The sequence below is a fragment of the Strongylocentrotus purpuratus genome, unplaced genomic scaffold, assembly GCF_000002235.5.
Source record: "Strongylocentrotus purpuratus isolate Spur 01 unplaced genomic scaffold, Spur_5.0 spur5_scaffold_3, whole genome shotgun sequence".
Taxonomy (NCBI): domain Eukaryota; kingdom Metazoa; phylum Echinodermata; class Echinoidea; order Camarodonta; family Strongylocentrotidae; genus Strongylocentrotus; species Strongylocentrotus purpuratus.
This window is the reverse complement of record NW_022145609.1, coordinates 23381788-23405121: the sequence shown is the minus strand read 5'-3', so window position 1 is coordinate 23405121 and position 23334 is coordinate 23381788. Positions and strand designations below refer to the sequence as shown.

At 38.0% G+C, this 23334-nt stretch overlaps 1 protein-coding gene across 1 annotated transcript; it reads left to right on the top strand.

The window, feature by feature from the left end:
* Positions 1 to 393: 393 nt before the first annotated feature.
* Positions 394 to 22198, top strand: LOC105439654 (tyramine receptor 1-like). The gene is made up of 2 exons (XM_011668874.2): positions 394 to 1431; positions 21944 to 22198. Exons 1-2 carry the CDS (start codon positions 394 to 396, stop codon positions 22196 to 22198), a joined length of 1293 nt encoding a protein of 430 aa, XP_011667176.2.
* Positions 22199 to 23334: the final 1136 nt, after the last annotated feature.

The window sequence follows — 23334 nt, the reverse complement described above, 5'->3', positions numbered from 1 at the left end:
GTGTAATAAACGGAGGGTGAGAAATCTATACAAGACGTCGACTTCTAATGAAGACGATCAGTTCGCCCTTGGCGGGTTTCAGTGTTGCCTTGATACAAGTAAAATGTCATGTCATCACTTAATTGAAAACATTTGCGACATCAAAACATCATTGTTATCGAACCCGCCCGTTTACGTCATGCACATTATTAGTGATTTAAAAAAAAAGACTTTTACGATTAAAAAACCAAAACAAATAAAAAACCTTACTGCCTATTTGGAGAATGCGGATTATCTAGAACGACAATTCGGTGACTCATTTACAGTTTTGAGATGGACCACCCGATCATATCTCTCCAAATGTTCGTCGCTTGATGGAATTGAAATTATCAGACAAAACCTTCACAATTCGATATGTCCTCTCAATCCTCTCAGCTTATGGATGAATGCGTTGACTCCGGTTGTCAACAACGTTTCAGTAACATGCCTTCGGAAGTTTTGGTCAGCTCTACAACCAGACCAGAGCTCAGATGTGCCGGTTACCTGTGCCTAGCCCAAAGCCAAATCATAGGCTTCTTTGTCTTTGATATTGTAATAGCCGTGGTCATACTGATTGGCAATACACTGGTTATACTCAGTGTCGCCAGGACGCCCTCACTTCGCTCTCAGAACAACATCTTCCTGGCCAGTCTAGCCGTGGTCGATTTCCTGCTGGCTATCATCTGCATACCTCTCGATATCATCGCCGGATTGGGGTTCATGCCCGATGTCTCGCCGTGGGCCTGCTTGTCCTTGAGCGCCGTAATCGCCACCATGGTGTTTCTCACCATCTTGCACATCACCGTGGTCGCCTTTGATCGATTTCTCGCCATCACATCGCCATTCACCTACCAGCAGACGATGACGAACGGTCGGGTAGCATGTTTTATCGCCGGCGTTTGGTTGATAACCCTGGTGATTAGCTCCTCCGCTTTCGCGTGGAATAACGTTCACGAATTCGACGACACCGCCTGCGATCTCCTCTTCATCCAGGACAAGAGCTATCGTCTCTTGACAGTCCTGCTCATCATGTGTGTGCCGCTTACGCTGATGTCCTATTGGTATTTTCGCATCTACCGCGTCGCCCGTAGTCATCGACGTCGGATAGCCGCGCTCGAGCGCGTTCTTGAAACAAAAGCATTCGCTCGGGCCAAGTACGGGACAACGCTCAAAAAAGACTTGAAAGCCGCCGTAACGATCATGTTCGTTTTCGGCCTCTTCGTCATCGGATGGCTGCCGGCATCGTTTATGACCATCATTGACGTCATCGTCCCCGACGTCCATCGGGACGAGGTGTACATCTACGAACTCATCTGTTTCAAAATCGCCTTCTCGAATAGTGCAATGAACCCGATGATTTATGCGGCAAGAAACATGGATTTTCGGCGGGCATTTGCTCGACAGCTAGGCCTGGTTTTTAGATGTGCGTGTTGGGTCAAACTGGCTACAAAAAGGCCTGATTCTAGAGCAACTGACATCAATCGAAAATTACCTGCTACCACACTTACGTCGACGATTAGACCGAATTAAAGCAAAACACAACACAACAACATGATTTCTTTTTAAATCTATGTGCAAATTCAATATTTCGAGTGCTGTAGGCGCCGTCTTTCTTTTCAGCGCAGACAATGATTGTATTCGTGAGTTTTACAGCGTGAAAACAGCTTCGAGTTATTACCAATCAGTGAACAATTTGTTTGCAAAGAGTTACGTAAGTTGAATGTATCAAAAAGTACTGGGTTAGACTTGATTCCAGCTAAATTTCTAAAAGATGGTGCGAAGGTTTTATTTAAGCCTCTAAGTTACTTAATGAACCTATCTATCTTGACGAGTACTTTTCCAGAGGATATGAAAATAGCAAAAGTGACTCCACTTTATAAAAAGAAAGATAAAACTGTTTTTAGCAACTATAGACCTATTAGTGTTTTAAACGTAGCATCAAAGATTCTAGAAAAATCGGTCTGTGTTCAAATTGAAAGATACTTCAAAGAAAATGATATAATTTATGAATTTCAATCTGGTTTTCGACATGATTATTCGACTGAAACATGTCTAATTTATTTGACTGATTATTTGAGGACAGAAACTTCCCAAGGGCGCTTTGTTGGTATGGTGTTCCTTGATCTGCAAAAAGCTTTTGATACAGTTAATCATTGCGTCTTATTGAAGAAGTTACAACTAATGGGTTTTGATAAGGCAAGTTTAGATTGGTTCAGATCCTACTTATCTAATCGACACCAAGTAGTGGCCATTCATGATATTCGTTCCAAACTAATGCCTATAACATGCGGTGTTCCTCAGGAGAGCATTTTAGGCCCAATTCTATTTTCAAGTTATATAAATGATATGTGTATTTGTATAACAGACTTCAAACTATTATTGTACGCAGATGACAGCGTACTACTCTATTCAAATCCTGATCCTACATATATTGAGGAAAAGCTCAGTGAACAGCTGTCTACGTGTGTCGATTGGATGACTGATAAAAAGCTTTCTTTACACTTGGGAAAAACAGAAAGCATTTCATTTTGTTCTAAAAGTAGTTCTAAAAAGTCATTTGAATTCAAAGTGACACACAATAATCAAGCAATCAAGAGAAAAGAGTCTGTGAAGTATTTAGGCATTGAGTTGGCTAGCGCAATTTTATTTTCATCTTTAGTAGAATCAGTTGTAAAAAAAGCAAATTCTCGTCTGAAATTTTTGTACAGATATCAAAGTTGTATGGATTTAAAAGCAAGACGTACACTCTGTTTTGCTCTTATTGAATGTTTATTTGACTATGCTAACCCTGCATGGTATAGTAACATAAACAAGTCAGAATAAAAGAAGCTGAAGATTATACAGAACAAAATGGTGAGATTTATCAACTGTTCTGGTCCAAGAACTCATGTTGGCTACAGCGAACTTTCTAAAGCTGGTTTTCTTGAAGTCGACCAAAGATCAAAACAACTCATATTGCATCACGTGCATAAAATATATCATACTAGGTCGAATCATTATATTCGATCCAACTTCGATCTTGTTACTGACGTACATGATTATAATACAAGAAATAGCCGATTCAACTTTAACTTACCAGAAAGAGTAGGTAGTATTGGAAATTCGTTATTGGAATTCCCTTCCCAATGGTGTAAAAGAAATAGGAAACTATGATCATTTTAAGAGGAAATTAAAGGAATACATAATACTTGACAGTCAGAGAAGAGAAGTGAATGACATGTTATATGATTGAAATTTTTATTCTTCTGTCGGTTCATACTTTTTCATGTTGTATATACTTATGTTTTCGTACGCTATAGAAATTCTACAAATTCATCATTATTTTCCTCTTCTTCCCTTTCCTCTTTTTCTTCTTCTCCTTCTTCTTTTTATTTTTGTACTTAATATCATTTCTATCATCAGTTTAATGTTGTTATTATTATTATTATCTTTAATAAGTAGTTCTTTTAATTTTCTGATCTTTTTGTAAATATTACTATTTTAACTTATTAATTTGATACATGTCTGTAAGGGACCCCACTGGAAATAAGCTCTCGAGCTTTCGTGGGTTATCCTGTTCAAGCTGACTTATTTTTGATCTGTTATTATTGTATATTGTTGTATGTTGGAAGCTTGTCGAATAAAAATCAATCAATCAATCAATCAATCAATTTTTGTTCGGAACAGAGTCAGGCGCACCGTGCACCATTATGCCTAATTACAATAAACGCATACATAGATTCTTTAAGCATCATTTTTAAAAACTGCTTTCTTTGTGTACGAATGATAAGCCTATAACCTCACATATCATCTGATTGAGTCCTTTAGGACGATCTCATTAAACACCCAACTTATCTTCTTGATTTTCTGGCATATACTCTACTAATAAGTCGCTATGAAACGATTCACAGAAGTAATTACGCCTGGATTACATTGCCCTGGGCGCCATACGATAAATTGGTCTACGATTTTTCGTGCGATTTGGGGGCATCATATAGGAGGCTATGGGCTAAGATGTTTGTGTTAACATTATCTACGAGCATCGGGCCACTTCTACATTGGCCCTTGTCGGCAGACCGGGGCAAATCCGTACAGAGGCTGCTTGGAAGATTGTACGGAATCGCGCAATTTCAGCGCAGCACCCGTGCAGTATAAGCAACCTCCGCACGAGAATCGTACGTAGCTCGTGTAGCTTTCGTACAGAGGTTGCGCGGAGAAGGCGTAGCGACCGTGCAGCCGCCTTGCCGTTTTTCAGCGTTTTTTTGCCCCCATGCATGCTTACCGAAAATCGTGCGTTTGCTGCACGATCAGGTTAAGGCCTCTGCGCGATGCCCGTGTGGGGATTGTGCAATGCCACCTACGACAAGTCTACAGGCTTACGATTTTTCGAATTTGTATAACTTCCCGCGAAACAAAATCGTAGAGGCCGCAGAGCCAGTGAATCCGCACGAAAATCCCACGGCCGCACGGAAAAGCGGATACGGGCAGGATACGGGCTCCGTAGACTAATCACAGGCCAAATGTAATCCAGGCATAAACTAGGCATTACTTATCAGACACATTCTCCTTCGGTTTATATGTTTAGCCTATATTTTTATTTATAAATGTAGTTGAAATTAAATACAATTTCGCATTAATGAGGTGCACCACTTTATCACATACGATGAAAGAAAATAAGTCGCATTTGTAGGTCACCAGATTCTTTTTCTTTTCTTGTTTTGGAGATGGTTACGCCAAAATTTCCCTTTTTTTATTCAGGGCGATTCTAATAACTTTTAGAAATACAAAAAATGTCTTGATAACTTTCATTAGGCAACACTCCCGCTTATTGCATTTCACGATTGACAATTTTCTCAGTCGAAATGTTTGCAATTTCTCCTTGGCTGATAACTTTGCCATCACACAGTTCCATGTTAGACGCGATGCAGTCAAATGTCAAAATGATAATTACAAAAAAAGTGGTGGTGGTGATGATGATAATGATTGAACTCGATGACTTGTTCTCAATTCAGAAATGTCCCTTTCACTGATCTAGGGCACGTGATCTTGGTTTTTAACGATTTTATTGATGTGTCAATTATAAGAACGTGGTAATTTCCCAGGGAGGTTGAGAATTGGTCAATATCCGTCTCCTTAGCAGAAGGAATATCCGAAAAGAAGGGATGTTTCTTTCTTCTAAATGTACACACTACAAAAAAAGAGTTGGGTAAACTTTAGCCATGTTGAGTAAGAAAGAGAATATGTACATTTTTATATTATATTATATTGGGTCTCTTTTCCCACCAACACACATGCATGTTCCCTTTCAACTAATAATATGATCAATATTTACCAATCTCTATTTAGAGTACAGCAGTGGGAATCCAGTTTTGGGGAATTATTATATTGGTGATCGCCTCGTTTGGAGTAAAAAATCATGCTCAAATAGTGGAATATTTTCTTAAAAGATTAATTCAACCACTACTTTGAAGGGGTTTTTGCTTTAATTTGAAGCGGATTCGCCGCCAAAGGAAGTGATACGACTCAAAGAAGGATCATATTATCATGTCTTCTTCGCTCTCCGCGTTTAATAAGAGAGTACATGAAATTCTTATTTCGAGTGGGAAGCTATAGCAACGCGCACATGCCCGCACTACCATGTTTAAATCAATATTATGATGTTATCTGTGTTCCATGATACTGTTACCATGGATATGCATTGGATAGTTTAAACAGAACTGATATCGTGCACAAGGGGAGTCTACTCTGTGCAAAAGATTAAATTACAACAATATTGCATGTTTTTTCGGACTGATTTTCTTCCACATTACATGAACACATCTATCACAGAATATTTTACATTCTGATTCTAAAGATTTACTCAAAATTAATGCAACCGTAAATCTAACCCTAACCCTATTACCTATATCTAACTCTCACCTAACCATAACCATAATCAAAAGGTACATATTTCCATTTATTGCAGGCCAAATAATTGGGAATCAATCTTCGGTTGCGTACCTGCTTCCTCCCCCCCCCCCCCCCCCCCCATCTATAACAAAACTAAACATATTGAGCCATTAGTACTCCGAAGTCATACTCCGGATGTTAAGCATGTTTATTTTTCATATCGATTTTCATTCAGATTTGGGTCAACAAAACTAATTGCTATGCAAAACAATGTGGTGAGTTCGTAATTTGGTCGTCACAGCACTACTAATTGCAACACATGGTCTGGAAAAATAAGGACTGAAATGAATATTCGCTACAAAGAAAGAAAAAACCGGAGCTAAAAATAAGTAGCTAATGGCTCGAAGACATAGGAGGGTTGTCGGATGTATGGATGTCTTTCAATAATTACTGAACGTACTCTACTTTCTTGCACCAAATTAAATAATCTTACAAATATTAATATCTTCGATAATAATCAAAATAGATAAGGTAAACGATAAGGTAAACATTAAGGAAAAGAGAGTGATTTGAGTATAGAAGCACGATAATAATTATGTTACGAAGCAGAGTTTAATTTTTGCACTAGGTTATGTAAAGCGGAGAATGAATATAAACTTAACTAAACTGAATATAATTGTGAATAAGCAGCAATTTTTAAAGCACAAGAGACAACGTGTGATAGCGCTATCAAGTGATGGATTTCAAATTGGATGTACCTAAAAACACGACCGCGGGGATTTTTCAAGAAATCACGGTGACCTAGAGGGTAATTGCAGTACCCTATTTTTTTTTTCAATAGAAATCATGTTCGGATCATATCATTGATATTTCAAAAGGTGACGCACAAGACTTGCCTTAAAGGTACTATATCCCTTTTGCAGCCAACCTCAAATTCTGTAGAACTTTGCAGGAATTATGAATATGTCATGTATCCTATCTGTGAAATTTAAACATTGGCAGTGTCCTAATATTCAAATTATGCAAGAAAACCCGTTTACTTGCTAGACTTCACTGTCAGACACTATTGAGTGAGTGACTGGCTTTTTTTCTTCTTTGGTAATAACATACATAACATGAGCTGTAAAAGGTATATGAGCATTTGTCTACATTAATAACCCACTTCTTGTGATGGCCAAAATTAAACTGATTGAATCCTTGCGCAGCATAAAACGTATGACCATTCGGTACAGGTCTGAAAATCAAGACTATTACTTATTGGCTCTATAGCTCCTAAGTCGATTTGACAATCAATAGTCGTTATTTTCCCACTTGAAGACATTTTCAAACCCCACCTTTTTTGAGGAAGTTCTGAATTAGTATTATCTTTCTAATGCCGTTGGAATTTAACCTTTTCATTTTTTTGGCCTGCAAATGGGACAAGTACCATTCGTTTAGATATGACGCGGTAAACAGCCGCAAAAATAAAATAAAATATATTTTTTAAAACTTGTCGTTAACCCGTTGCCTACTGCATGGAACCTGATTTTTCCTGTATACAGCCTTTTATGAATTATAGAATTCATTTGTCAACCGGTTAAATGGAGTAATTTAGGAACTTCCTCCATAATAGAAAAGCAGCATGTAGTTATTGATGATATTTATTCAGGTATTATTTCCATTGATTGCGGTGTACCTCAGGGCTCAATTCTAGGCCCATTATTGTTTACTATACCTATCAATTAATTCTACAGGTCGTCAAATAACGTTTAGGAAAAATACTGAGTTACACAGCTACCCCGCCAGTTTAGCGGGCTACTTCCACCTTCCAAAAATGAAAACCCTACTTGCTAGTTAATTCGTTACTCTTACAAAACCCACATTTTGTTAATGTTTTGTAAAAATGTATTATGCTTTGTTATTTACTGGCGTGGAATATGAATAAAAGCAACCAATCATCCAATGATATATACTTTATTTGCCAAGTACTTTATGTTTTTATGTTATGTTTTAACTGTAAACATTGTAATATCCATTTGACACATGACCCCCTTGTAGAGCAGGCCTTGTGCCACTGAATGGAGCTACCCTGTGTTTTTAAAGAAGACTGAATGAAAAAAAAATTAATAAATGGCAAATGCCCTCAAAAAAGGTCCTCCACGTATTCAGTGAGCTCTCTGTTTGTTTTATATATTAAATGTGAAGCGAATGACATTTTACGTCATCGTCATTTTAAAAAAAGCCCATCGCGGTTTAATGGAATCAATAAAAATGTCTGGTGAAATTTACATACACGTCACCTCCATACAAAGTTGGAATAATGTTTAAATGATTTAAAAGTGGAGTCTTTAATGACAACCATTTTTTAACATACAAATGAAGGCTTAGGTTGGTGGGAATTTGGATCGTCGCATGACCATCATGGTGGGGAGGGGTGGTCGGATTGAATTCGCTGACAAGCTAGCCAAACATTCTAAGATGTAAAAAATATATAGTCATCATCTATTTTTTTCTTCACTTGCCGCCGGGGCCTGAAAAAAAAAACTTTCCGACAATACTTTGAGATATGTTATTTTAAGTGATTTTAAATGGGGGGGGGGGGGGGTGACTACCCACCAACCTCTTTAGCAATGCCCGTCTTGGACTAAACTTCCTGAAATTGCCAACACAACGGCATGATTATTACATTTGTATTGTAAAGAGTTGCGATTGATTCAAATCAATCGTAACTTAAAAATCAGTCGCAACTGTGTACTTAAGAGTTAGAAGTTGCGATTAATTAAAAGTTGCTTCAAATCAGTCGCAACTCGTTACAATGGTCCTGAAAATACAGTGTTGTCGATATTTATTTGGAGGATAACGATATTTGTTATCACTGCTGGGGAACGTTATTATTTGGAGTCAAAGTTAAGCTGACCGTACCAATATAAGCCAGAAATTTGTTACATGGGCGTTTTAATCGATTGAACAATGTAAGTACTATCTTTGTTTGTTTTGCAAATTACTAAATATCAATAGCGACTAGCAGGGGCGTAGACAACGGGGGGATGAGGGGGATGCATCCCCCCACCTCACAAGGTGGGGGGGATGGCATGTACAATCATCCCCCCCCCCAGGTTTTGGGGAATGATATTTGCTTACTTAATAAGTCATAATGATGATAATAATAGTAATAATAATAATAATGATAACAATTGTAATATTAATAATAATAATAATTATGATGATGATAATAATAATCCTCATCATTATTGTAATTTTGTTTATTGTTATTAGCCGCATTCACACGGTGAAAGCCAATTCAGACGGTAAAAAAAAGAAAATCTTACAAGTATTTTGTGGTTATCTTGTGGTTTGGAAACCACAAGATAACCACGAGTTTTGCGTGTTCAAAATTATTATTATTATTATTATTATTATTATTATTATTATTATTATTGTTATTATTATTATTATAATTATTATTATTACTATTACTATTATAAGACTGAGATCAAATAGAAGTAAATAATGCCCTAATTTGAAACGATGCAATGCCGTTATGGTTCCGATTTTTTCACAAAATTACAAAGCAGTATTGTTACTCCATGGATCAAAGTGATACTGTTTATGTTTTTTTGTATCTGTATGTTAATGAGCCGCCAGCCAATATCCATCTATGGATACTATGCCTGTTTCTTTGAGGTAAAAAAAAGCATAGTATGTACGTATTCATTATGCTTTATAATGAACAGACATATTGTTCAAAGTTTAATCGTTATTTGTTTGTTGTTTATGTGTTCTATTCACCAACGGCCACAGAGGCTGTTTTCATTCATAACCACATACCCCTATCAAGACAACAAAGACTATACCTGCGTGTACACAGTTGACATTGGTTTTTTTTCTGAAGAGGTGTAACAGCAAAATTCACAGAGATAAATAAATACGTAGTGTGGTTCAATATGCAATACTATGTGTCAGTCCATTCTGTATTCGTATGCCACGGTGTGTAGATCTTGTCGATGTATGTCTGTCCATTCAAGGAGTGTAGTAACTCCTTGGTCCATTCAAGGCGTAGTATGTGTGTGTGTGTGTGTGTGTGGGTGTGTGTGTGTGTGTGTGTGTGTGTGTGTGTATGTGTGTGTGGGTGTGTGTGTGTGTGTGCGTGCACGCTTGTGTGTGTTATTTTACCTCATTAAGTATGCATCAGATTGCACGATTTCAAGTTCAAAATTGCAAAAGCTCCCTACCGTGGGAGGGGGGGACACCCCCCCTCCCACACCCTCCCCCGCTCGGTCGCTTCGCGCCCTCACTAGCGTTGGCAGCCCAGTCACCCCCCCCCCCAGGTGTACGAACCTGTCTACGCCACTGGCGACTAGTGAAGTGATCTGAAGGAAAGTGTGCATGATGATGGCGATACACGAATGTGGCGCTCTTTCGTGAACTGCAGATTGAATAATTATTTGGAAAGAAAAACATGGAAGGGGAGGTCCGCCAACTTCAATGAATTACAAATGTGGTCATCCGTGCCGCCCCTTCTCCTAACCTTCCCCCCTCTCTCTCTCTCTCTCTCTCTCTCCCTCTCTCTCTCCTACCTCGTCTCTCTCTCTCTCTCTCTCTCTCTCCCTCACTACCGTCTTTCTTTAAAATTTCTGTTGTAATTTCTTTCCGTTTCTTTATTTTCATCTCACCGTTTGCAAGTCACCATCTCCTCTCCCTCCATCCCTCTCCCCCTCTCACTCTATCCCTCTCCCCATCTCACTCTCTCCCTCTCTCCTTCTTCCCCTCTCTCTCTATCTCTCTGTCTCTTTCTGTCTCTCGTTTTCTCAATGTGAACTCTTTCTTCCCCTCTATATTATTTCCCATTACGACGGCATTTGCACATGCCATTGTCCAAACAGATGCTCTTTCTCTACAGTTACTTTGCATTTTTTTTGGGGGGCGGCCCCAAAATGTGGGGTTTTGCTCTCAACCCATCTTTTTGTGATTAATTCCTATCATTGGTTATAATGAATGATATGTGATGTCCTGGGTAAAAAATTATTACCTCTCTCTCTCTCTCTCTCTCTCTCTCTGTGTATTGTTGTCCCTCCGCTTTTCGGAGATCAGCGACTTCACGCGGCCTTCGGTTAAGAATTAAAATTTAAAAAATCTGTTCGTCTAGAAGATTACATACTGACAGTGACTTCAAAGAACAATTTCCTTCAATATGTTGGCTGTCTCATTTTGACATTTTGGAAGCATAATATAACGAGATCTTGTAAATTGAATTGAATTGATTTGAATATATTGATTCATCTGTCATTATAACAGAAATCAATTTCATTGGTTTAAGAATTTAAAAAAAAAATCACGTCACAACAGAATTACTCATAACAGATAGGGGTCATTGACTGCAAAACGTGATTTCAAAAATCCAAAAGAAAATACAAAAGGGGTTTTAAGGAATTTACAAAACCAACGTGTGCCTTTAAAAATTAAAAAAAAGGATAAGAAAATTCATCTCATTAACTAATCTTGACGCCCTCTTATAATGTATTAATAAACGGACTTGATATTTGATTCAGGGCACTGCCCCCCCCCACCCCTACCAACACTATCGCCTCACTGTTGTACTGTTGAATAGGTGTATAATAATAATAATAATACTCAGTTTTTATATAGCGCTTATTGCAATCACTAAGCGCTTCCAAACTTGGAGATTATTATCCCGGCTTTAGCTGTGCTGCCATTACGGCGCTCTAGCATTTCAAAGAAATAATTTCTGCCAGGTACCCATTTACATCACCTGGGTTGAGTGTGGCAAAGGTATAACACTGGGTACACAAGAAAACGTGGTTTCTGAGCACTTCATGAGATAGGAAAGATTAAAATTGGAAAAGATTTCTCAACACTTCAGAAAATTTTGACACATTGAAATCTTTATCGCCCCCAAAATAAACAAGTCAGATTACTGTTGAAATATTTATTACAGACGGCTCTCCAGATCATTTTCTATAGCGTTCGCTATCACAATTAGACGGCTTTAGGCGCCATCGCTGGACTTTTATACTCGTGACATGATCTACCAATATTAATTAAGACATCCAAACACATTCTGCGATGGAGAGCGAATGCAATGTTATCTGTGATTATCCATTATGTTGGGAAAAAACTAGGTGTGAGTAGCCAGATATTTGATGGTAAGGTGAGGAGAAAGAGGGGGAGGGAAGAAGGAGATGATGATGATGATGATGCTGATTATGCCGATGACGATGATGAAGATAATGCCGATGACGATGATGACGGTGTTAACAAGGATGACCATGAGGACACGTAGGTAATGATGATGACGATGACGACGACGACGATGATGATGATGATGATGATCAAGAAGAAGAGAAGAATAAGATGATGTAGATAATGCCGATGACGATGTCGACGGTGTTAATAATGATGACGATGAGGAAACGAAGGTAATGATGATAATGACGATGACAATGATGATGATAATGCCGATGACGATGATGACGGTGTTAACAAGGATGACCATGAGGACACGAAGGTAATGATGATGACGATGACGACGACGACGATGATGATGATGATGATGATGATCAAGAAGAAGAGAAGAATAAGATGATGATGATAATGCCGATGACGATGTCGACGGTGTTAATAATGATGACGATGAGGAAACGAAGGTAATGATGATGGTGACGATGACAATGATGATGATAATGCCGATGACGATGATGACGGTGTTAACAAGGATGACCATGAGGACACGAAGGTAATGATGATGACGATGATGTCGACGGTGTTAATAATGATGACGAAGAGGAAACGAAGGTAATGATGATGACGATGACGACGACGATGATGACGACGACGATGACGATGGTAGTGATGATGGTGATGAAGAAGAAAAGTTCATAATCAATTGTGTAGTTAATACGTCACCAGATTGTGGATCATAAATATGGTTCGCAATTTGAGTCTCGCCGCGGAACTAATGTCCTTTGGCAAGACATTAATCTACTTTTGCCACTCTCCATCCAGGTGTTAAATGGATAACCGTCGGGATACGAGCCTTAATGTGGGTTGGTTCGGCATGCGCGCGCTTGTAAAATGGCATCCGACCAGAATAATCCCCAGGGAGTGGGGCGTGTTCAATATCATGTTCGTATCGGCAATTTTATCCAAAGACAGGGATAATATTATAATCTAAAGTGCTCAGAAACGTAGTAGAAAGCTCTTTATTAATGTGACTATTATGATAATTATCATTATTATTATTATTATCATTATCAATTTCATTATTATTATTACTAATCATTTTTAGTATTATAATAATGATTACAAAAAAGAGATGGAAAGGATAAAGAGATAATAAAAAGGAAATTTAGCAAGGAAAGTATAGGAGAAAAGAATGATTATAGACCCCCCCCCCCCCCAGCACCAATAGACCCCTCCCGCACCATTTTGATTCGTTGGCATTCTTGATTTGCATTTTATTCATCGAGTATGATCGGTGCCCCCCCCCCCCCCCCCCCCCCCACCCATAAACCCAGTGCCCCCTCCCGGAATCCCGCTACGCCACGTCCTGCAGAGCTGGTATCAAGTTTCGAAGAAAATGTTTCTCTTAATTAGTCGCATGTATGTTTTGGGCAAAGATCTGCGAATAACATTTTGTCATGAAATAAAACTTGAAAGGGGCTTTATGAAACGTTACCCCCAGCTAATAAACACCGACAGAATGACATTTTGCCGACGAGCAGACAATGTCGACTGTGTTTGTTCATCGTGAATACAATCCGCAATTTACGAACATCATAATATTATGCCTCGATCGCATGACAGCCTAAGGCTAAAATTCAATGCGCATTTGCAACCGATGGGATCATCTTTTGGATGGACAAACAGTTGGTTCGAGAATGAGTGCTTTAAAAACAGTTTTGAAAGGATCGCACAGATTATGAAATTAATTGACCAAAAGCATCCTGTCTATGCAGCTTTTATCGAGCTAATAAAATAAGAAATTGATTGATTATGACATGCATTTGTGGGGTTTTGCTATTATTCTAGTACACGAGATAAAACCCAACAATACAGCTAATGAATTAATGACAGAACGTGTGCCCATTTTCAAATTTCATTCATCGTACCTATGATTAAATATCAATGCATGGACAATTCAAATGCAAATTGGTTTTGATGTGCCCATGATAACGGGAGATTTGCTGTAGGGATGAGTTATTGTCTGGTACCCATAAAAGTGCATTTTGAAATGTTTTATTCTAAAGTGCGATTTTACAAAAAAGTGACGAAGTTTTTAAACTGATCCATGTAAGTGATGACACGTCGTAGATGACAAGGACGGATTTCATTTGATGGCAAAAACGTGACTGATTGTGTTTTTTTGTTGAATATTTCAATCCCTAGATAAAGCTTTTTTTTTTTATATGTGTATAGATTTATCCCGGACGCTATAGCATAATACATATTACATAACCATAAACACCATTTATTGAAGAGAATCCGCTTGTTCGGGAATCAATCATTCATGTTTTCCGTTGTTCCCAGGCTGCGAAAAGCAATCTTGGATCTAAACCTTCAAATCAATTTACATTATTTCATGGATTCCTGTAATAGAATTGCTTTTCGATAGAAAACAAGGACAATGCTTTTAAACAGTCCATATTCTACTCAGCACTGGCGGATGTTTAAACAAATTAATGGGGGAGGGGAGGGCTTGAGTGGAACTTCTCCCCATTCAGATTGTATCTTTAAAATACTCGTCGGCAAGTCAATCAAATTGATGATCCCCTCCCCCTCCCCGTTTTTGTATTCTATATGATGCTTAAGTTAAAGGGAGTGTAACCTGGCGAGACTACGTGTCTTTCCCGTGGCCTGACTCGGGGCCAATCGGATATACTACGTATGACGCGACCGCAACAATCACTTGCGTGCAACATACGCGAAACCGAAGCGTGACGAGAACTTCGGTCTGTTTCGCGAATGCTGACCATGTAGAGATTAAGTCACTGACTATCGTTAATCAAGTGCATTCGTTTACGTCCAGTTGTCCAAAAGAAGACGTAGATGGCGTTAACCATTATTTGCCAAGCTACATTCCCTTTAAATAAAAATGATATTTCAACCTTAGTATGGAACTAGCCATCGACAGAACTTTGGCCTCTGCTAGCTTTTCGTCTCTAAATTCCATTCATCTTCTTTTTTTCACGGTTATGGACATGCATATTGTTTAAGTAGGTCTACATGTATTTATGTTTATGTGTTCATATTTTTTTTCTTTCTGCTGGTATTATTGTTATATCTCTAACAAATAAAAGAACCGAAGAAAAGCGCGCTCGCAATAATTAATTTAAAGAGCACTTTTAATGAGGTGTTTACCTTTAAGAGATTAAACAAAATGAAAGGTCCGTGTGGGCAAAATGTGTTCCTCTATTAATCATTGGCCATGACCAGTCAATGTTCAGGTGTTAATTTTGACATTCAAAGTATAACATGAATGCCGAGAGGTTTGTAAATAAACATGAATGCAAAACAAAAATCAATTAGTGAAACACGCCCCACGATAGCTTCAACAGACAGCTTTTGGTGATGTAAAAGTAAAGACGACAAGGCAAGTGTTATTTATATCCAGAATAATCATTGGGCCAAGCAACCAGTGAAAATGTGTATTTATTCGAATGACAGGCCACAACAAACATAGCACGGTTGTTATGCTTTGCTGTGCGCCGGAAGTATCTACAGCGTGAACATTAATGACGTCGACAGTGCAACGTTATATTACTCGGTTCATCTCACGACATGTTTTTCAGCCAGGATGTTTATTGCAGACATGTGACACATTAACAAAATCAATAAAATGGTGCTTTGAAATTGTGTCAAAAACTTGTACAATATAATAGATCAGGAGTGGACACAGGGGGCACTGGATGCACCCCCCCCCCCCTCCTCCACCCCGCCGGAAAAGATTAGGAACAGGAAGAAGAATAGAAAGAGGAACAGTGATTTTTTTTTTTATTTTTTTTTTATTAAAAAAAAAAAATCTTCTTCTGTTGTCTTCTTTTTAAATTAATTAATTTTTTGTTTGCTCACAAACGATTTTCCGGACTTGCTCCCCCCCCCCCCCGCCCCCTCCTCAGGAACCAAAGCGTTGGCACTATATTGTGCGGGTTGGCAAATGAATCCAAAGACAGGGGTAATAATAATTAGAATGTGAAGCAGTTAGAAACGTAGTATTAAGCGTCATACAAATATGAATATTATTATCATAGTCCCACGTTTGCACGCTTTATCGTCATAACTTCGGTAGTCGAAGCCATACAAGCAGGAAATATGTACACCATCTTCATTATTCCCCATGTGATAAAAAAATGACAAACTTTCCCAAGACCGTCGCCGACTCGTTCGCTCGGTCTCTGATGGTCGTACGTCAAACACGTCGACAAATACTACTTGGTCAATATTGACACTGACCGAATTCATAACTTTAGCCCAGTACTCATCGATATGCTCAACCCTATTTCTACCCCTACCCCTAACACTAACCCTACCCCTAACCATAGTTATAATATAAATTCCTATATATCTGCGATTTGAAGACCGGTGCAAATGTAACCTGTAACAAAAATACCAGATTACCCCGACCACTGGACCCACACTAGAAGAGTGCCAATAATAACATTGATTTCAATAAATTAAACATGGATTTTTTTTTCTTCTATTCATTTCCCTGGTGTCTTTTTTTCCTTCCTCCTCTTTTTCTTTTTGAGCAATCCACACAAATAAAAGCTCTGCCTTTTAGTGGATTTCTCTTTTCCTTTAAAATTCGACTTAATTTATGATTATGCTTATATATCTTGTATCCTAAAATGCTTTGATTACTTATCGATATGTAAAGGTAATACAAAGTTTTGGAATGGGGTCATGAAATTGATTCAAATTAACATATTGGAAGCATATATGCGATCATTTAATATCCAGTGGTCGTTGTCGATGTTGAAATCCAGTGTAAAGTGATGAAATTGTAAATAATAAACTCGTTATGTTGTATAGCTCCCTCTTAAGGTCAAGATATTAATAAAGCCACAAAACAATGTTTCTTGACTAAAATCGACCGATTGCCTATTCCCGTTTGGAAATTATATATCACAACTACATATTCTGAGATTTTCATGGTCGCAGCTAACATTGTATTGCCGTACGCGCAATTTGAAATTTATCAGAATTTACCGGGAGCACCAGGACAATTTTGATATTCAATTTTTCTCGAAAGCAGAAGTGTTTTAGGGGCTAATTTTTCTAGTGCTTATAATAAATCCACAGGGGCATCCAAAAATATCAAAATTGTAAAGAATCACTATCCAGCCAATTTTTAAAATTTCCCAAAACTTTGTATTACTTTGTATAATTACAAAAATGTTGTTTTGCAAAATTTAGTTGATATTCACTTTATAACCATTAATGAGTGAGTTATTGCAATAGAATTATTTAAATTGAATTGAACTGAATAGAGTCAACTCTAAAGGCTCCATCTCCGTAATCATTTTAACAGTATCGAGCCACATACTCTCTATAAAACACCGCTCGTTTCGAAATTTATATAAAATAAGGAATTCTCGAGGAAAAGTTAAGAACACCGTTCCACCTACCCTGCCTCCCCGTTCTCCCGTCCAGGGAATTTGGTTTTGTTCGTACTTTCTTTCAGTCGTCTTCTATTATCTATCTTTTTTTTTAAACAGCGGTGTTTCATTCAGTGCCAGATACAACGGTGTCGATTTGTATCCGTGGTTGGGGGGGGGGGGGGAGGGGGATGATAGGTGCCAAAATATTTTCGGCAATGGATCAAAGCAACCAAGAGGTAGAAGCGTGTGGCAGGTTGCACCCCTCCCTTACAAGTTATTAACTTGTTTTCAAGTCACCCTCAATAAAGATAACATTTCAGAGAATATAGGACCCATGTGGGTCCCACATGGCTTGCAACTTGGGTAGTAAGCACGCGAAGAGTGCGAATCACTTACAGAGCGCGCGAAGCGCGCGACCTAGGGGGATGGGTGCAGAGAAGAAGCTTTAATCTTTTATTAAATTATTAGAGAAAGAAGACGACTCGTTGTACCGTTCTCGACTCTTAATCCTTGTCTAAATTCAGTTTCTTTTGACGTTTCATTAAATTATTAGGGAAAGAAGATGATTCGTTGTACCGTTCTCGACTCGTAATCTTTTTTTTTCCTACGTCCTCTTCCTTTCTTCTTTCTCTCTCTCTCTCTTTTTGGGCCTGCGTTTTTGTTTTTGTTTTTCTTTTGTTTTTTTGTTTTTTTGGGGGGCGACCGCCCCCCTGGCTAAGCGCCTGTATCCTCTCTGTCTCTCATTATCTCTCTCTCCCACTCTCTACTTCTTTTTTTTGCACTTTTGCGCTTCGCGCTTAACAGCTCTTTGCTTTTCAACGCTGCGGCTTTGCATTTGGCGCACTGCATTTCTATAATGCTTGATTGATTGAATAAATTGAATAAATTGATCAATTTCTGATGAAGCCGTTCCATTTATTCTTGTCTCATATACGGTTGTCTCATTTACATATATATTATGAAAATGAGATAGCAAAATGGATATTGATGGTCATCTTGCGAGTAATAACCATTAACTACTCTCATCGGGCTCTCATCATTAATTTTTCTCTTCATTTTTTTTTTGATGGTGAATTATTGGGGGGATGATTGTACAGGCTATCCCCCCCCCCACCTGAAATATTGGGGGGGGGGGGGGATATGTCCCCCCATCCCCCCCCCCCCCGGGATCGACACTCATGGCCAGATATATTGATCTGTTCACTCGGTACCCGTCTCTACCCGAGTAGCATCAGTTTTTATCAAGGCAATTTTTTTACACTAAAGTTACATTTTGAGGGGGAATATACATTAATATCAAAAGTACGAAGAAATAATATTGTGGTGATATCATGACGGAAGGGCTAAAGCAAAGAGCTTGTGTAGGCTACGCCTGAATGGTTTAAACAATGATCAAGCGAATGGAACACAAATAATAGTTTAAAGAAGGGAAAAGAGGGGCACAGAGCAAAGAGCAAAGAGAAAGCATATGCAAGAAGTATGTGCACAGTACAGACTAAATGGAAATTACAGGGGAGATACAGTAACCGCGAGAGAAAGAAAGAGAGAGAGAGGGGGAGATAGAGAGAGGGAGTGGGAGAGAGAGAGCGAGGGGGATGGTGGAGAGAGGGAGAGAGACAGGGAGAGAGTGAGAAAGAGTGAGGGAGGGAGAAAGAGAGAAAGAAAGAGGAGAGGGGGTATAATGTCTTTATGTGTATGTTACAATGTATTTGTGTGAGAGATATTTGTACAGAGGCCCTTTCTCCTGTTACTTCTGCGGTAAATATATTTTGACAGAAACTCTGAATATGAATAGATATTTTCAACAAAATCATTTGCCTCTACATCTCACTAATCTTGCATTGTTGTATCGGTTACATCAACAACTACATAAATATTTAATATCTACATATTCAAAAACATTATAAGGGTCTCAGAGCTTTTTATTGTTTGTTTATATAAATTATTTTAGATATCCAGTTCATTAACAATACGAATCGAACACTTACTCACCTGCACACACCCACTTGCACACAGTTGCACAATTTTGTTTTTCTTTTTTAAATTTCTTTCCACTTTTTATTTAGATACTTTCTGAACAATTTTTTTATACGTGACACTCTATTCCCCTACATACTCCTAAAACAGCGCCATGTACCCCCTCCCCCCCCCCCCCCATTCCCGGCTGCTATCGGCTCAAGCATTCTTGCTTATTATAGTTGGCCTCTGCATTTATCTTGATTATTTTTACTTACCCCGATACTTTCAAGCTTTCAATTATGCATTTTCTATTTGTGTGTATTTAAGTTGTCATTCTTTATGTAAATCAATTATATTATGTACTATGTTTGTTATTTGAATGTTTTTATATTTGATTTATCAATAAATGCAGAAACATCTGCTATAAAAAAAAAAAAAAAAACTAAAACATAAAATTTACAATGATGTGCTTCCAGACAGACACATTTTTTCGCACCGAGCGCACCACAAATAACGCGTTTCCATTGTTTTAGCGGTGTGTGACGTAATCACTTTACTACCCGATTTTATGCGCATGCATAATACGATGATGATACGATAATTACGCAACAATGGAAGATGCGTTGCCACTTGTTACGTCATAATAAAACTGCGTGATGCGCATGCGCAGGGATAGGTTCGCGCAATTAATGACATATCCATAATGATTATGTTTATGTAGTCATGGTTGTGAACAGTGTATTCTCCAACAATTACAAATACAAAGAGAGTGCAAGCAACAAATATTTTTAGAGGAAAGAAGATGTTGAATGAGTTGTTGATAAGCTAGAGCCTGTTTTAAACTCAATATGGTATGTATTTAGTTCACTTCTTCTTAAATATTCATAGGCTCTGTATAAGCTTGGCTTGTTAAAACTCTTGTGAGCAATGTGCCGCGGGATTCCCTATCCTTAAACTGCTGGCGAACAGAGCAACAAGACCAAGCTCTGTAATTATTAGGATCTCTGTCCAGTAGTGCCGTGTTTGTGCCATCAACCTGGATCGACCAAATCAATTGACTCATAATATATATAATATATTTTCCCCGTGATAATGAGAGTAATATTTATCGCTTCATTCTTTTAATTAAATGTAATGTTAATTGTTATTGTATAATAATGGGGCACGCTACAAGAGTCCTATCTAGCACCCCGGGGAAACGTGTCTGACACGGCCGGTTGAAGCAACTACTCCGAAGATGAAGATACATTAATCTGATCTAAGGAGACAAGAACGAACGAACTTCTTCTTGGAACACTATCGCAATTGCTTTCGAAAAAATCATCAAAAGGGCATTTTACCCGTAAAAATCGTATTCGGATTGCGTATGTCATCGTAGTGTTTGCACATTTCAAAAGTGGCGTACAAGGCCATTGAAATTGCCATAGGTTGAATTTTTGTCTTGAAAGTAACTGCGATCGTGTTTTATCAGTATTCATTTCCAGTCCTGGGGGGATGTTTCACAAAGATCCCTAGTCGAACATAACTCTAAGTTGGACTTAAATATTATGGAGAGCCATTTGTAGCCTAAAAATAAAATACATTAAAAAGCATGAATTCAAGTATTTTTGACTTTTCATAAATTCCACATCAAGAACATGAAAACTCCTTGATAATAGAAAATATGAATGATTTGAATGAACATTTTATGCCTTTTAAAATAACTTTTACAAAATATTTTCAAAGATGCTAACAGCTTTCCATAATTGTTAAGTCCAACTTAGAGATACGTTCAACTTAGTATCTTTGTGAAACACCCCCCTGGAGTGGATGGGCCTTTAAATAAAGGCTGATATTCAAAAGGGCTCTTCACTGATGATACAATTACAAGTTCATGAAGACGCAAGAAAAAGAAGAAAGATGAGAGAAAGATAGAGAGAGAGAGAGAGAGAGAGAGAGAAGGGAGGGGGGGGGGGGGGTGGAAGAAAGCAAAAGCAAACGGTGTATGAAATGTTAAAATACTAAAATGTAAGTGTAGGAGGCTATATTCTAATTGTATGAACTTGCAAAACCACCAAAATCAATCTTGTTTTTCAATAGTGCAACTGGTCTGTTCATATTTTCGATACCTTTTAATGCAAACTTCTGTAGCAGCTTTGATCATTTGAAGCGTCAAGACACCCTCCCACACACACACACACACACACACACACACAGAGTCATACTACAGGTACTACATCTACTACTATTACTACTACTACTACTACTACTACTACTACTACTACTACTACTACTACTACTACTACTACTACTGTTACAATAGTAATAAGAACAACAACGATAATAATGAAAATAATCTTAAGAATGATGGGAATAATAAGGATAATAATAATAATAATATTAACAATATCAATAATAACCATCCTGATAATAATAATATTAATGACAATATTTTAATAATAATAATAATAATAATAATAATAATATTTATAATAATAATGATGATGAAACTTTTCTTTCAGTCGCAAAAGAAATCGACGAGTCGCACTAATGGGCAAACATCGCCGGTCAAGATAGGGCAGCACATCAGTAAACATGGACGTGGACGGAGAGGAAAGAGTGAGCCGGTGGTAGAGAGCAGCCCAGGCCAGCTGTACAACAGACGAAGATGGATGAGCGATGAGAGACAGAAGGAGACGAGAGAGTCAGAAGATCATCGGGAGAAGAAGAAGGCCTTTAGCGGTTCCCAATATTATACAACGTTTAAAGGCACGTGATACGACTGGTAACCTTGTTAGATTATATACATCATTCCAAAAACAATGGAGCACTTAGTAGGCCAAAACATACAAAAGTTTACACAATTTTAGAGCCACCGGCGATAACCTCAATTTCACATCAATAAGTGTTCAATATGAGGTGTTTTTTTTTTTTATATTACACATGTTATCGATATTACTTTCTCAATCATTACGTCTTACGCATTATGAAATGTTATTTGCGTCTTATTTTGTTCACCCTCACCTATATTACTCCCCAAAACCATGATTTTTACAAGTTTTACAAAATCCTTTTTTGGTAAAATTAATGATCAATTTTTTTTAAAACTAGGACTCGTTGTCAAAGACCATTCAATTTTGGTGTATTGCCTATAATCATGATTAATCAATAATATTTGTAGGTACTGCAGTGAAAAACGATGCCCCGGGCTCAGCTCCGATCACGGCTAGAGAACTCCTCAACGAATTTGTCAACGAACATTTCATCGATCAGTCGAGTGATTGGAAAAGCGATGCGTTAGGAATTCAAACAGAAACTCCGCCCTCTACCGAGCAGCCGGACAAGGCAAAGAAGCGCAAAAAGAAGAAGAGGAACAAGAAGGTAAAATTATATTTTAAATGAAACAAAGAAAATTAGCGATTGAAGGAAAAATGTATACAAGTCAAAATATCTACAATCAAAATTTATTATCGTATGATTATCCATTAGGCTTTTGACCTTTTGACGCGGCTAAAGCACTGCGCTTTCTTATCATTTTAAAGACGAGATGAATTGGGTTCTAGGACAATTAACCCCGAGGACACCCCCCCCCCCCGAGGACAATTACCCCCGGGATATTACCCCCGAAAACAATAACCCCCGGAAGATTAGCCCCTAGGACAATTATTACCCCCGAGAACAGTTACCCCCCCCCCCCCCCCCAAAAAAAAAAAAAAAAAAAAAAAAAAAAATAAATAAATAAATAAATGAATAAATAAATAAATAAATAGATAAATAAATAAATGAATAAATAAATAAATAAATAAAAAATAAAAAATGTATATATATTTGATTAAACCAACTTATTATCAGGTCGGACTGCCCCTTTAATGAACAGGGGGTAATTTTCCTCGGGCGTTGTTGTCCTTGGTTG